Source organism: Echinops telfairi, unplaced genomic scaffold (assembly GCF_000313985.2).
Source record: "Echinops telfairi isolate 266 unplaced genomic scaffold, ASM31398v2 ScPeMD7_443;HRSCAF=831, whole genome shotgun sequence".
Classification (NCBI taxonomy): Eukaryota; Metazoa; Chordata; class Mammalia; order Afrosoricida; family Tenrecidae; genus Echinops; species Echinops telfairi.
In genome coordinates, this window is record NW_022104341.1 from 63,986,457 (window position 1) to 64,002,820 (window position 16,364).

General features: G+C 43.7%; 1 protein-coding gene across 4 annotated transcripts in view; it reads right to left on the reverse strand.

The window, feature by feature from the left end:
- The window catches only part of PATJ (PATJ crumbs cell polarity complex component), a 399,766-nt gene that overhangs the window by 336,357 nt on the left and 47,045 nt on the right, over positions 1 to 16,364 (reverse strand). For all 4 annotated transcript variants that reach the window (XM_045291780.1, XM_045291779.1, XM_045291778.1 and 1 more), the window contains exons 12-13: positions 14,301 to 14,377; positions 11,750 to 11,806 (exon numbers count right to left, since the gene is read on the reverse strand). In XM_045291780.1, coding sequence (XP_045147715.1) covers positions 11,750 to 11,806; positions 14,301 to 14,377 — 134 coding nt within the window. The remainder of the gene's footprint in view (positions 1 to 11,749; positions 11,807 to 14,300; positions 14,378 to 16,364) is intronic.

Genomic DNA, 16,364 nt, shown 5'->3' on the forward strand with positions numbered 1-16,364 from the left:
CTCCTTGTTTATCTTCCAGCAAGTGGGACCCCAGATTCTGTGTAATTTGACAGCTTGGCACCATCAGCTTTCTTCACCACATTTGCTTATGTACCACTTTGTCTTCAGCATTCGTGTCGGGGTAGACTGGTGTGCTTCTTCCTGGCCGGTGTTGTTGTTTCTTAGCTAGATAGAAAGCCTCATTTTCTACCACAGGAACGGCTGGTGGTTTCAAACTGCTGACCTGCAATTAGCAGCCCAGCCTGTAACCCTGACACCACCAGGGCTCCGATGTCAATGAAACCGTCTTCAAGTTTCACAAGGTAGGGCAATTTTAAAATAACATCTTAAGCTTATGTTTTATTTTATATTAGTTGATCTTTTCTTTATGCGGTCTTCCTGTCCTTCCCAAAGTACATAAGTAAAGAGTGCCCCGCTTGTGATGGGTGTAAAGACCAACTGCGGGGTCCTTCCCGCAGCTTGCACTGCTCCATGGCACAGGAGGAGCAGCCACCAGTGTGGCGAGGCCAGTGCTTCAACTTGCTGGTCCTAGTCTGTGTGGCCTGCAAGCTCTTCTGGACCCTCAAGTCCAGCTCGGCAGCTGGCATAGCCCTGCAGCCCCTGGAGTCAGTGGGCATGGGTGCCGCCCCCCACCCCTCCCAACTGCTCTAGGGTGCTGCTGCTGCTTGCTCTGCTCTTCGGAGCCCCCATGCTGCTGGCACTGGCACTGGCACTGGCCCTGCTGTTCTTGGGCACTAGAGGCAGCGGCGCACCAGGCCCGTGTCCCCAGGCAGCCAGGGAACGAGCCCCTGGACCATGTCATCGTCCTCTCCCCTGGACCCACCAACGCCACAGTTGCTGTTTAGCATCCACCTGAAGACCCAGCCACCACCCCACCTGGCCACAGTGTCCCTGTGCTAGCCACAGAACTGGTGACCACCAAGACAGCCGGCCCTGAGCAGCTGTAGCCGTGGAGAGACAGGAGGATGTCCTGCCCTCCCTGTGGGCTGCCAGCCAGGGTGGGTAGAAGCACCCCTCTGCCCCTTTCCTGGGAGCCTGCATGGTCTCCTGCTAAACCCTGGTGGACCCACAGACACTACACCCCAGGGGTGTACCTGCCCGGACCACTCCTGTGTTGGCATGGGGATTCTGACTGTACTATCTTTGATAGCCCTGGCAAGGCAATCGTAATGGAGATAAGAGATTAGCTGGCCAGGCTTAAGCTTGTAGCTCAAACCAAAAAACCCAAACCAGCTGCCTGTCAACTTGACTTCGACTCTGTGCAGCTCCCTGTGCTGCTGATTAGGGCAGGGGTCCTTTGGTTCCCAAGGCTTCCAAGAGGTCTCTGAAGGCCACTCTGGTTGGCTGAAAACCTCTAACCTTTCACTTGGCAGTCAAGCCCTTAACTCTTTGTGCCACCCGGTGACCCCTAGCTGTAAGCAGGTCTTGTGTCTCTTTGATGCTTGTTCTCAGAGCTCTCCTGCTTTTGAACAGATGCAAAGGGGAGGCAATGAGTCATGAACTTCATTTGCTGTGGGATTTGGGGATGGAAAATAGCGAGGATTATGTTGATTCTCATGTATCTGTATCCTGCGGTTGACCACGGGCTCAGCCCAACCTGTGGTGTAGCGGTTATACAGCGGGCTGCAATCTGCGAGGTTGGAAGTTCAAAACCACCATCAGCTCCTCCAGAGAAAGACTGGGCTTTCTACTCCCGTAAAAGTTACAGTCTCGGAAACCCACAGTGGGTCTCTACGAGTCAACCTTGACTCAACGGCAGCAAGGGTTTCAGCCCAGCACCTTTCAGAACCATAAGCCTGCACCTGGAAGTCCACGGCCTTAGAGGCTGGGCACGGAGACTCGGGCTGAGGGCATACTGGCAAGCACTGCCCTCAGAGAACACCCTGGAGGCCAGCTGACTAAGCCACAGGCCAGATGGTGGAGTCCAGGACCTCAGGGACCCCAAACCAGCTCTGTCCGATGTCCCTCAAGCTCCACTCTTTCGGTGGCCTATCCCAAGCACCAGCCCTGAGTCTGAGGTCACTCGGCTGTTCCACAGTGGCCCCTAGGTTATCCCACTAGTTTGGTGGGAGTTGTTCCTCTCGCATGGCTATCTCTGGTCCTACTAGGGCCCAGGCCCAGATCATATCGTCCCCTCTGGACACGCCACTGTGCATCGTCAGCCAATGCCTCTCCTGCTTGCCCTCCTACACAGGCTCCAACCTCCTGATCTGGACTCCACCCTCCTTTGGAAATGGCCAAGGCCTTGGAAGGAGCACTGGACTGGGAGTTAGAAAGTGGGGTTGTGCGTTTTGATCAAAGATTTAAGAGAAAATTCCTGATGATCAAAAGCAGGGAAATATAGACCAGAATTTCAGATCCTCATGGAGGAGCCTCGACGACTTCTTGGAGCCACGACATCTGGATGAACCCCTGAAACCATTGCCCAAAGAGCCTCTTCAACCCTTTGACCAAAAAGATCCCCTGAAGTTGTCTGAAGACCACACGCCACTGGTAAAGAATGACAGCCTTGAGCCTCCTGCTCTTCGAAGAACTATCTATACAGGATCAAATTGACAACAACCACTTGGAAGATTAGACAGGAAGCTTAGGGGGAAGGGGATTTATGTAAATAGGGGTGGAATCACCCACAAAAGGAGGGTGGACATTCAGCGGTGGGACGTAGGAAGACTAAAACAAAAGACGTGTTATTCATCTGGGATCCCAGTGGCACTGGGATCTGATATCTGGCCACTCCACCGTGCCCTGCTCGTGGGGACCTGTGAGAAGCAGGGGTGGGGACCCAGGTTGAGCGGCTGTCGCCCCACTCCTCCCACCCCCATGTGGCCAGGGGAGGGGCACAGACCTGGTGAAAACCAGAGTTCCAGAGGTATCCGGTCTGGCCAACTTTGGAGACAACACTACCTGATTCTGACCCATGTGTCTGTTCATTGCTCCGGTCTCCGGTAGTTTGTGCCACCCCCCACCCCACATGGAGGAGGTGGAGGAGGGGTCTGGCAGTCCCCCTCTGCTCCCTGTCCTTGAAACCCAGCAGGACAGTAGTCAGCTTTAGATTCTAAACTGTATCCTGCCCCCCATGTTATTGCTATTGGTGAGGAAGCATTAAACAGCCCTGTAGCAAAAACAAAAAAAAAGGAGGTGGACACAGTTGTACACCTGGAAGAAACTACTCAGTGTCACTAGACGGTGACATGTGGCAATGGTAGTGTTGGCGTGTGTTTAGTTTGTTGTGTATAGTCTAAACCACAACAAAATAAATTGTTAAAAAAAAGATCAACAGAGGGAACCACCAATCCCCATTTCCCTGTCTTTTACTAACGTAATCGTCTTATTGGTTAGCTAAATCAAACATAGTAAATGGTGCTAATTATGAACTATATATTCTATATCAATAAGCTTTCTTTGGAAATACCCGACTGTACTTTATATGGAGAAAACCCGACACCACAGGGTGACAATGTATCTGTTGTATTTGCCTTCCTGCTGACGTTTCATCTCTGAGCTTGTCACCTCACCGCAGCCATGTGCTCTGAGTCCCAGACTAGCTGTGGGTGCCCTCTGGATCTAAGTCCCATTTCACTGGTCACACAGATCAGTAAGAACTGGTAAGCAGTCCAGCTGTCTGAGCCCTCACTGGCTTCAAATAAGCATGAGGGGCAGGAGAGACCTGTCCCTGGAAAAGGACATCATGCTTGCTAACGAGGAGGGTCAGCTATGAGAGGAAGACCTTCCAGGAGATGGATTGACACAGTGGCTGCTACAGGCTCAAACCTAAGGACAGAGGTGAGATGTCACACTGTTTCATTCTGTTGCACGTAGTCATGTTAGTCAACACTGCCTCGACAACACGAGCAGCAGGGGGGCAGCAGCACTCCAGGCAGAAGGTTGACACTAAGGTTGTTCTTACTCCAGCTCCCTCTCTGTAAGTTAGCATTTGTTTGTTTGTGTCACATGAACACACGCATAATGCAACTTTTTTTTTTTTGGTCAACTGCACAAACCACCCTCAACATGTTACAGTCATAAACACTCGATGCCATTATTTTCACATATTGCTGACTTCAACAGACATTAAGGAAACATAATTAAAACTCTGAAATAAAATCTACCATAACCTAATGGTTTTACTTAAGACAAAGTGATAACGCTTTCGTTTTCAACTGTTCGGTGGCCGCACTGCAATTATCAACTTTAATTAACAGAAATAAATGCACAGTTTCAGCTATTTTCCAGTTATAGGAGGACTGTCACATGAGTCATGACTTCTTGGTCAAAGCTTATATCAATTATGATCAAAAGTAACTTTTGAAAAGTAAGGTTTTTTTGACTGCTGAATACACTTGAGCAGGAGAGGCTTAAAAACAATAACAATGAGAGAAAATAAACAGAGCAATAGGATTTGCCTGCAACATGGAAGGACGGGTGAACAAAACGGAAATTTCCTCCTGGAAATGTCACGCAACATGGACGGCACACACGTGGGTTTGCTATGGCATAATTTCCTCCTTTGCATGCATTATATTTGAAAAAGAGCAGAGTGTGACTCTCTCGATTGCTGCCGTTCATTCTCTTGTTTAACCCCTGGGGCAGCTCATGTGTCTCACAATGAACGAAGACATCGTCTCTCTTACTTCGATGAGTACATTCCATGCAGGCGGCTGGAAACTCCCCAGGAACTGTTTCTGCCGAGCGGCTCACCCACCCAGCGTCACGTACCGTTTCCCTTCCTGTGTGAATGAGGGAACAGGATAGGGCAGAGCGCTGTCAGGGCATCCACCCGCAGAGCATCTCTAATCTCGGTGTGGTGGAGTCGGCTTCTACTGGCTTTTGAGAACAGGTTGGTCAATTTTCCGGGATTTTGCAAGCCAGTTATTAAAATATAACCATTAATAAAAATTGAATTGTATAAAGCTACATACAACTCAATCATGAATTTAGAAAAAAGGGGGGAAAAAAGGTACCAACTATTTACAATCTATCACCTTGTAATGATTTTACTGTTTTTCTGATTACCCAGGGTCTTAAAAGGGTGTTCTATCTACGCAATAGAAATATTATCTACCTAAGAACTGAGAATACCAAGGGGCTAGGCAACTGAAAGAGATCAATGAAATGGTTGATTTCTTTGGTTGCTAAATGCACCTGGGACAGGTAACTAAACAGGTCTGTTGCCAGGGAAGATGCCTGTAGCAACATGACATTGAAGTGCTACGTTTGTGCTCCTATGTGCATCCCGACTGCATGTTCAGTGGTGTCCTGTACTTTGAAATCTGCCATGGTGTGAAGTATTAACATCGCAGATGCTACACATTGAGTCAAGTTGTTTTAATTTTGAGACAGAGCTACCTATTTACCAGCACATCGCCAAACTTCCACTAATGATCTAGTGCAGGCATGATGTGCAGAATATACGCTAAACGATCTGCAAGACATTAAGCTAAGAGCTGAAAATAGAGGGCGAATGAAGGAAACTTTATGTCTTCATAGTGCTCACAACTAGTATGGACAATAAACCAATAAGAAAGCAAACACAATAAATGAAGAATAAATAAGAGAATGACTGTGTTAAGTGCCAGGAAGGAACTAATCTGCATAATACCATAAGAGGCTGGAAGAAGCTATTCGGGAAAGGATAATTGCTAAATTTGGGGTATGCGCAACTGAGTGCATGATGGTGAAATGCATGCCCAAATTAAAATAAAGATACTGCTGTATATACATAGAGGAGTTAAGGAAGAAACTGGATCCAACCACCCTTGTTTACTAACCCTGATCTATTCAACATTGAAGTCGGAATAGGTGGTGCACCTAGGAACACTAGAGGTTCAACCATGGACTCTAAGCTGTCCAGATGCCAGATTCTGCCCTCCTGGGCTATCCCTCCGAAGATCTGTACACAACACCTGCTCTCTCGAAACTTAAATGGTGAGCAAAACACACATGCTTCAGCACCAATCATGCTGAACAAATAAACCAGAAATGATGTTTACGAAATCTGTCAATCTGAAAAGAGTCCCACCTACTATTAGTTCTGAATCTAAATCTGCGTGCAGCTGGCTTTTGAGATGTCGTGCTACACGGCTGCAGGCTTCTCCCCAGGAGCAGGGCTGGTTCATTAACTGTCCCAGCTGCATTTAGCAGCTAAACAAATCGCCTACTTCATCTGTCTCTTTCAGTTGTCCACCCCTTTGGTACTCTGAGTATTTGGAGTTCTTCGATCGAAAGCAGAAAGTGCTAGAATGACAGGACTGGGTGCTATAGACAGTTGATTGATGCCTTCAAAAACATTGCGTGCTATGCTTTTTGCTGCTTATTCACTGCACTTTGCAAGGGGTCCTATTTAAATTGACAGCGTTAATGAGATTCAGGATTGTCATGCTCTTGATGTGACAAGAACAGGATCCCAGGAAATGTATAAGAGGAAAGTGCAACTGTTGTGCTACCTACCGTCAGGGCCAAACTGATGAGGATCAAATGAGATCCAAGACACGGGAGGCCTGTCTTGCAGCAGGCTGGGCCCACTCACATCCCTGAAAGTTCTACTTTTAGGGCTTAGAACAAGATATGAAAATACTCAAAAAGGGAATATAAATGATGTTGCTTCAGGGGCAAAAAAATGAAACTTCTGGAAAGATGTGTCAGTGGCATGGGGGAGGATGCTTTCAAAAAAGTTGAAATAAAAATAAAACAGGAAAAAATAAATCCCACAATTGGTTCTACACACACACACACACACACACACACACACACACACACACTGTGGGATGTAGCCATTTATGCATATTGATTAGGGAAATAATTTACTAAATTTACCATAAATGAAAAACAAACTTCCCAAGGCTAAGTCTACAACTCTTAATGTTGACACAGAGGCATATTGGATTCCAAAATTAGGTGTGCTCGCTCGGATATAGACCGGTCCCCTAGAGCTTGGTTTATATTCATTTCCCTCACCCTTGTGAAATTTTAATTCCATGTGTTCAAGAAGACATGATACGGGTGTATATACATATATATACCTATGGATGATGTACACTGAAGGTTCTTGTCAATTACCTAACACCCAGGTCGAGTATTAGTTACCATTCATCACTTTAAAACATTTATATTATCTATGTGCTTCATGTGATGTTAAGTTTTTGACACCTGATCTAACCCTTTGCACCTATGATTCTCTATTTGTCTTTGCTTGTGGTACTTCCGTCCCCTAATACAGCCATGTGCTCATTCCCCAAACCTATCCTGGGTGGTAGAGTTCAAATGTATAATTCCAATAGACTTCTTTCATCTGTTTTAAGAACATAACATCTTGTTCCGTGAACACACACAAGGCATGTTAGGTCTATCCTAAACAGTAATACTCAATGGAGTACGTAATGGAGGGATCAATATTTATTTGCTGTGGGGACCTCACTCCAAACCCACATCATCTTCTGAATCTCTGAGGCACAAAAGAGGGCAGGTGTGTTTTTGAAAATGCGCCTTTTATGGTTTTGATAAGTCACCTCCTCAAGCAAGCTCCCCCAGAGCTTCAATGCTTTATGTCCTTCACTCAAGAGAGCAGCAAAGTCTAAAATTCCAGGCTTGAGAATGCGAACGATGTTTGCCTCTGAGGTGATGGGGCGGTCAGATGATTTAATTCTTACAGCACCTACTGCTGTGCCCTTTGCATATTTACCACGCTCTTCATAACGAAAAGGGAAAGAAAAAAGAATGGCACAGATTAGTAGTCAGATAGCCCTTGATCTGCTCCTGCACTCAACCACGTCCTGGCTGCACATGACCTGGAGTTACGTTGCTTTGCCTGCCTGGAGCTCCATTTTCCACATTTTAAAAATGGGAAAGAGAAAAACCTGTTCACCAACAGGGTTACTGTGAGAAATAAAGACGAAACTGAATGTAAAACAAAGACCCAGTTCTGTGAACAGTGGGCTAACATCCACTACAACCTGTGGAAGGCCAGTCGTAAAAAGCACGTTTGTTCATGACTGAGTAGGGGGAGAAACCACATTTTAATGTCTGCTTGTTCAGGAAATCTAATTCTAGGGGGAAACTAGATAAAGTTTGTCAGTCTGTCTTATCAAAGCCAGAGAACATGGCCGGTGTTTTTGTTTCCCATCCCAGGGATATTACAGAAGCTTATTCCATATTACAATTGGTGGCCAGCAGAGAGGTCACTAGCATGAGTTCCATGCTTCTCCCATAGCACTGTGATTCTCTTAATCATAAACACTTGCCAAGAAAGCCATCCCTAAAAGAGCAAGTCTCCTGAGATGCAGTAAGAGGTTCTTGTGTCATGATTAACAATTTCCTAGAAGCAGTGCCGCTAATGTGCAAACCACAGTAAATAGCTACTGCTTTCCTCTTTCCCTCACAACTCTATCTATTAGAAAGCCCTATCTATTAACAGTGGCCCGTAACATAGGAAGATGCTTTATCCCATCCAATTGGGTAATAAACCAGAGCCCACCACAACTAGACACTTGGTGGAACTCCTGAGACTATATGGCCCTCAGTCATCCTTCAGGTCTGGAAACGAACTCACCCACATGGCTATATTTTCTACCCAAAACAGATAGGGCTGTAAAGGCAGCAATCACTCTAGTGAGGTACCCCACCTTAGAATAATGAACTATTTGAGTTTTCTTTTTTTTTTTTTAAGGCAGCATTAACCCAAGGACAATGTTCAGCAGGGTTAGCAAAAGAGGAGGAATGGAAACAAACACAGGAAGGGAGTGATGATGGTGGATTGGTGTGACACAAGAGGCATGTGAATTGTTGAAGGGAAAACTGATCTGCTCTACTGACCTTCACCCAATTCACAATAAAAAGCTTTTAAAAATAAAGACAGTAGATCTTCAAGAACATTAGCTACAGACACAAAAAATAATGATTTTCCTCCTTCCAATGTGCTGGAGAGAGAAGAGAAAGCCTCATCTTTTATTATTATTATTAAATACTTTTATTTGGGGCTCTTACATCTCTTATCACAATCTATACATTCCTCCAGTGTGTCAAGCACATTTGCACATATGCTGCCATCATCATTTTCAAAGCATTCTCTTCCCACTTGAGGCCCTGATATCAGCTCCCCATTTCTTCCCCTCCCTCCCCTGCCTGCCCTCCCTCACAAACCCTTGATAAGTTATATATTATTATTTTCATATCTTACAGCATCCTCCATCGACCCTCACCCACTTTTCTGCTGTTCGTTCCCCTGAGAGGGTGTTATAGGTTGATCCTTGTGACTGATTCCCCCTCCCTCCCCCCACCCTCCCCTAATCCTCCTGGTATCTCTATTCTCATTGTTGGCCCTGAGGGGTTTATCTATCCTGGATTCCCTGTGTTGCAGGCTCTTATCTGTAGCAGTGAGCATGTTCTACTCTAATCCGATTTGTAAGGTAGAATTGAGGTCATGATAGTGGGGGGAAGGAAGCACCAAAGAGCTAGAGGAAAGTTGTGTGTTTCATCAGTGAAAAGGCTCTTCTTAACCTCCTTTCAAGGCACTGTCCTGCTTAAAACCACCCGGTCAATATAATCCACGCACACTGCCAAGGATCCTGAGACCCATCAGTACCCATCTCCTTCCCCAGCCTCATATGATGGCATTCCACTCTTCACTGAGCTTGAAAGTGCCTTCTGTTCCATCCTTACCATGTGCCAGCCCTGTCTCACCCAGGGTTCTGAGCACCACTTCCTCGGGTTGTATCCTTCTAGCCTACATCCAACGTTATTTTCAGAGAGGCTTTATCTAGAACCGCAGGCTCCCGAGTGGCACAGTGGTTACTCATTGTGCTGCAATCAGCATGGTCAGCAGTTTAAAACCACCAGAAGCTCTTCAGGAGAAAGAGTAGGCTTTCTACCCCTGTAAAAAGTCTCCATCTTGGAAACCCACAGGGGTCTGCTATGAGTCAGCTTTGACTTGATGCCAGTGAGTTGTTATCTAAAACACGTTCCCCTAATTACTCTCCCATCCACCTCCACCCAGCGTTTACTCCTCTGCAGCACTTAGGATCTATAACTCACTTATCAACAGGTCCTGCTTATGATCACGCACCCACTACACCTCAAAATCTAAGCGCTCTGAGAACAAAAACCGTATGGTTTCAGCTTTACCACAGATGGTATAACTTATTGTCTGGCATATAACAAAAGCTCAATAAATATTCTACGAGTGATTAAATGAGTTCTCCAAACTTCACTCTGCCTCTGCTACTAATTTTGGACAACTCATTCAATGTATGCAGCTTTGAGTAAGTTTATCTGTGAAGTAGATTCTGATTGGCTAAAGTCCCATCAGATAGCACAAATGGTTTGTGCCTTGCTATTAACCAACCCATTGATTGGAAAACCCTGGAGATTGGCTTCTGTAAAGAAGACAGTCAAACAAACCCTATGGCACTCAGTCTACTGGAACACTGGAGTCACCGTAAGCTAGAATCAACTCCAAGCCAATGGGTTTGGCTTAATTTGATTCTGAAGAGCAGTCTAGGTAGTACGAGTGGTTTGCAGTCAGTTGCTAATCTAAAGGATGAAGGTTTGACCCCAGCTGACCCACCTGGCAGACTGCCTCCCTAAAGCTTTTAGCCAAGAAAAAATATTGGACTCAAGCCAATTTCATTTCATTCTGACCCCTCTACCACAGAATGAACTGTTCCATCGCGTGTTCTTGGCTTGAGCGATATGTAGAAGAACCCCTGGGAACACAACAGTTGAGCAGTCAACTGCTAATCACAAGGTTTGGGGTGGGAAGCTACCCCGTGACTCTGAGGAAGAGAGAGCAGGTGATGGTGCCGTAAAGAATACAGCCTCAAAACAGGGAGGGTAATGGGAGAATGGGTAGGAAAGAGGGAACCGATTACATGGAACTGTGTGTGACCTCCTCCCTGGGGGACAGACAACCGAAAAGTGGATGAAGGGAGACGTCGGACAGGGCAAGATATGACAAAATACCCATTTATAAACTATCAAGGGCTCATGCGGGAGGGGGGAAGCGGGGAGGGAGGGGAAAAATGAGGACCTAATGTCGGGGGTTTAAATGGAGAGAAAATGTTTTGAGAAACGATGTACAAATGCGCTTTACACAATTGATGTGTGTATGGATTGGGATAACAGTTGTATGAGCCCCTAATAAAATGTTAAAAAAGAAAAAAAAAAAGAATACAGCCTCGTCGAGAGTACAGCCCAGCTCACGCTAGGGGACAGCCCTACTCTGCCACATGGGATTGCAGTGAGGTGACATCAACTCCATGGAAACTAACAACAAGAATCTTTAGCAAAGCAGATGCCTGGTCAGTCTCTGGTTGAGTTTGAAACACCAACCTTTCATTAGTATGTAAAAGCTCAAACTATTTATGCCACCCAGCTTTAGAAGTACAGCTTATCAAACAATGTTGACATTCAAGGACAAGTGTCTATACTTATGGCTGGATAATGTTCTTGAACCTGAAGGATTTTTCATCTGTATGTAGTCTTGATTTTTGGAGCGCATTGTTTTCTGGATTTTTAAATACAAACGCACTAGCACACTCTGCATTAAATCCCTCTACGACAAACTGTGGGTGAAGCAGTCAAATCCGAGTGTTTGGTGTCTGGAACTGGCACACAGGATCCCACGTGGGAGCTCAACACATGTTCAGAAAACATCAAAGATTAAACTCTGAAATGCTGGATCAGAGAATGAATGTAACTCATTCAACAAGAATGTAGAGTTAGTTCTCAAAAACAACATTGAAAAATCAGCGCTTACCTTTGAATACTTCTGTAACTCAGCATCATCTGCAATCTGAGTGTCCAGAGTGGTGACCTAAATGTGCAAGAAAATAAGATTCCCAATCTTTGTAAAAGCATAACTTTCTTTGCTCTAACATTTTCAGAAAGTACCTGCAAAACCTGATTAATGGTAACTTCGTGTAACCGACCTTGTACTCGCTTTGCTATAGATCTTGGTGGTGATTACCACCCACCACCACCCTGGGAAAGGCAAACTTTTAAAAAAAACCAAAAGCTAAAAAGAAGATAATGGACAAATATATATATTTATTATTTTAAATTCTATGATGCCTGAAAGTTTAATATAATCCTTCATAACATCAAATCCATAAAACTTTCACTTTTTTTTAACGAAACCAGGGGTGTGTCCACTTTACTTTCCAAGTCAGTTCTAAAAACAACGTTGAGAAGGTCAGCACAGTCACGGGAGTTCGGAAGAACTGAAGCCTGACTGCCCAGCCAGCTCATCCCGCTTCCTCAGGAGCACATGGCTGGCAGGGACACAAACAAAAGACCTGGTTTCTGGTGGGAGGCTCATGGAATACTTAAAGCTTTTAATCTTGGCCTAAAACGATTGTTCTGAGCTTCAAGGGTGAACGTCCAAAGAATTGAATTCCTTGCAAGCAACAGTACTTTACTGATGATTTGCAGCTGTAAGTTGTTAATAAAATATGGTGCATCTGGAGAGGGTAAGTTAAACAACGATCCAATTAAAGCTTCTGAAAGTAGTGTACTTTAGGTAAGTAAATCCTTGGAGAGACTGGAGTATGAAACACTGGAAGGTTTGCATGCATGTATGTATGTGTGTGCACGGATGAATGATTATGTGTGCTTGTTCACTTATTGAGCTTGACTTCTATCCCTTCCAACTAAGACACAAAAATATAAACCAAACTCATTGCCATCCAGTCAATGCCAACTCATAAGACAGAGTAGCACTGCTGCTTACAGTTGCTGACATGGTAGGTCTTTACAGGAACCCGTTCCAGCTCCTTCCGGTTTCTGAGACTGTAAACCTTTACACAGGAAGACAGGCTCCTCTTTCCCCTACAGGGCAGCTGGTGGGTCTGCACCACTGACCTAACAGTGCACGCCCTCTACCACCAGGACTCCTTCCTCTCAGAGCAGCAAGCTAAAATCCTCAGGGCATTAGCTGCCCCTTTAAGCTTTTAACTTCCAATTCAGCTTCCCCATTTAGCTCCTCTGTCATGACCTCACTGTGTGATAGATGAACTTTGGGAGCATGGTTATAAGATTTTAACAGGAAAAAAAGAAGAGAAAGCCCATCATAAAAGGGGTCATCTGTAAAGACTAGTACACAGCATGACTGAGAATATTTAACTACCAAGGGTAGGAGGAAAGGTTGCTAGCTAGGTGTCACAGCAGTATTTTAAATTCATGAAGTTAAACAGAAGCAGGATAGAGACCTGACATGCAAGCACAAAATTAGTGAAGAGAGAAAACACAGACGAGGTTCACACATTTTAATGTCACTGGGAGGGTGCCCAGTGGCACGATGATTAAAGCGTCCGCTGCCAACTGCAAGGTCAGTGCTGCACACCCTCCCCAGAAAAGAGTGGAGGTAAGCTGCTTCCAGAAACAGTCACAGCCTGGCAACCCCCAGAACCCTCTGCTCTGCCCAGCAGGGTTTCTCTGAGTGGGAACCAACTCAAAAAGCAAAGGGTTTGCTTTCAGCCTTGCTTTTAATGTCCCTGGAAATTTTCTGACACTGTGTGTCAGAGTAGTGGCTGGAGATGGTGAAACAGGAAGCGAGAGAGAGACAGAGAGAGAGAGAGAGAGAGAGAGAGAGAGAGAGAAAGCTCCAATCAGCCAACAAGTACTAATAATAAACATATGTAAGAAAATGTGACTGACAGAAGAAATGTAATAGAATATTTTATTACTAAGCATTTGGTGAACACGGTAGAAGCTTTCCTGAACAGTTTTCTGCTTTCGTGTGGATACTCATGGGGAAATGTAATCAACCCCTTACTCAATGAATCTATTAACAGGTGAAAGGAAGTCTAATGGACCACTGGCATATAAACATATACCTAGCCTAAATTACTTCCTGTTCCCCTAAATACACTTGATAATCATTCTTTCCTTTTTCTCATAAAACTGTAAGATTCTCTATGAAACATCGGACTAATATCCACAGCCTTTTCAGTGTGCAATAAAACAAACATCATAAAAGCCTTCATAAAAAAACGCCAACCATTGTAAGCAGCTGAATACAGGTTATAAATTTAAAGGCAGGCCTTTCCTCTTCTAACGTCTTCCTGCCTATTGTCAACTCAAGCCATTCCAACGCGAACTGTGTCTGCTGATCGTCATTGAAGCACGTGTACTGTCCGTAATTGTCCTTTCAGCGCGCGCGCACATACAATCGATTGATCCACTGAGGGAAAAGGCAGTCAGATAACAACAAAGGCTACTCTTTGAGTCTCTCCTTTCTTTACAGTGTGTGTTAAGAGCTGGACATAAAACGAGACTGGAGCGCTTTTTATGAGCGGATCGGGACATACCATCACTTCATAGTCAGGACCCAACAATTTTTCCCATCTGGATTTCAGCTCATTTTCAGGAGAGTCCAAAACTCTTTCTGGATTAAAAAGAAGAAGAAGAAGAATATTGAAGCTACTGCGAGCCAAACATACTTAACTACCAAATTCTTCGGTAAAAGCACAGTTTCAGTAAAAGAGAAATGAATAAAATGGGAAAATGCATTAACTTAGGTCTACTCGGTAAAGTAAATCAAAGGAGACTTATAATACTAAAGTAAAATGTAAATACCAGCTGTGACCAAATTATGAAGGGGCTTTTGCGGGTAAGGAATATGTTAAAGGGAGAAGGAAATGATGAGTTATAAATGAAATTTGAATTATATACAGTTTATATGTAAACATCCTGTAGTTTATGAGTCAAACGCATCTGGCTTTGCTTTGTGTTACAGTGAGGCATACAAGGATTTAATTTAAATGTTAATCACTTCAAAGTAGTACCGGTCTACCCACCCAATGGAAAAGGGAAAACTTACCATGGTCTCTTTACTATCAACCAAATATATCAGAGTAACCCTAGCAGACTTTTCTGCCTGCGATGGTTATAAAGGCTTCTCTGGTTTAAATTCAACCAGTGAGCTATATGAGCTTTAACCTGGCAGAAATGTGGGTTCAGACTAATCTTTCCTGGCCACTCGTTCATCTGGGGGTTTATGACTTTCTTACCAGGTGTAATATTGCCTTGCATGCATAGGAAGATCATTTTTAAAAGCTACGGCAGATTATAAATTTTGGCCTGTCCTCCATGCGACCTTAGCCAGAAGCTCAGAGCACATATAAAAATTTGCTGCTTGAGTAATGTTTAATAGGTAAAAATCAAAGTACTAAAACTATGATTTCAACTTTTATCCATAGCAGTAACTGCAAATGAACAAAGCTCCACCATTGTTTAAGTTATAGTAAACTCAATTTTGTCAAGATACCATCTGTCTAAAATCAACTGTAAATTGCAGTATCAGCTCCTTTAATCTTCAGCACCAACGGCTCTTCTTGGATGAAATGTAATACTTAATTACCTAATACAAATCATTAAGTAAAACAGGCTAACCCCAGAAGTTAGAGACTAAAACTAATGAACACTGAAGAACTTAAATTACTCAATTTAAAAAGAGAATAGGCACGAAATAACTGTAATAAATGATATGCTCGAATGCACTAAGGAAAACTACCTAAAGATTCTATTAAAAAAAAAATCAAACGCTGCACCTTTGTGCCTACTCCTGTTAATATTTCCATCTGAAACTACATTAAGCGTTTCAACATCTAGCCTGCTCAATTTCTTTCAAACAGTAATTTGGTAGGTTAATCTGAACAAAATTTGCAACTCGCTGGTTGAGTGGCAAACTTAAAAACAGTGCTAACAAATACAGAAATCACAGTTCATATATGAATATGACAAGGCATCGAAAGTTTGTGGAAATATTTCAGTGTCCTTTTAATTCCATTTCTCCATGAACTTTCTGAAGCCCCTTTATATAAAATAACATTTGGATCTCACCTACCATTCTGTTGGTTACATTTTATATTTTTCAGTTGCATAATACAAGCAGGCAGCCATATATTTTTAAACAGTACAAAGACCCACGTGCTGGAAGCGAAGGATTAATTTACTAGCAGTAGTTCAGTAAATCCAGGGCTATACAAAATGATCAACAGAAGGAGTATTACCATTGGAAACAATTATTTCAAAGGTAAAAAGTAGGGCTAATTTCATAGAAGTTAGAAAATGTTGGACTTACTCTCAAACTGACATTATATAGACTTAAGAAAAAATATATATAGTGAAGTTTGATCCAGAAAAAGTTGATTAAATATTTTTAAAGTATTTCTAATTTAAAAATATATTCGATCTTCACCTAATAAACATATCGATTTTCACCTAATAAACACCAAACTTACTGTCATCAAATTAATGTCGACTCAAAACAACCATATATCTAATAACAGTTCACTGAAACCCTATCTGGGAAATTACAGGATGTAAAAGAACAGAAGATTAATTGCAATCCACTTCATTTAAAAGTGTAT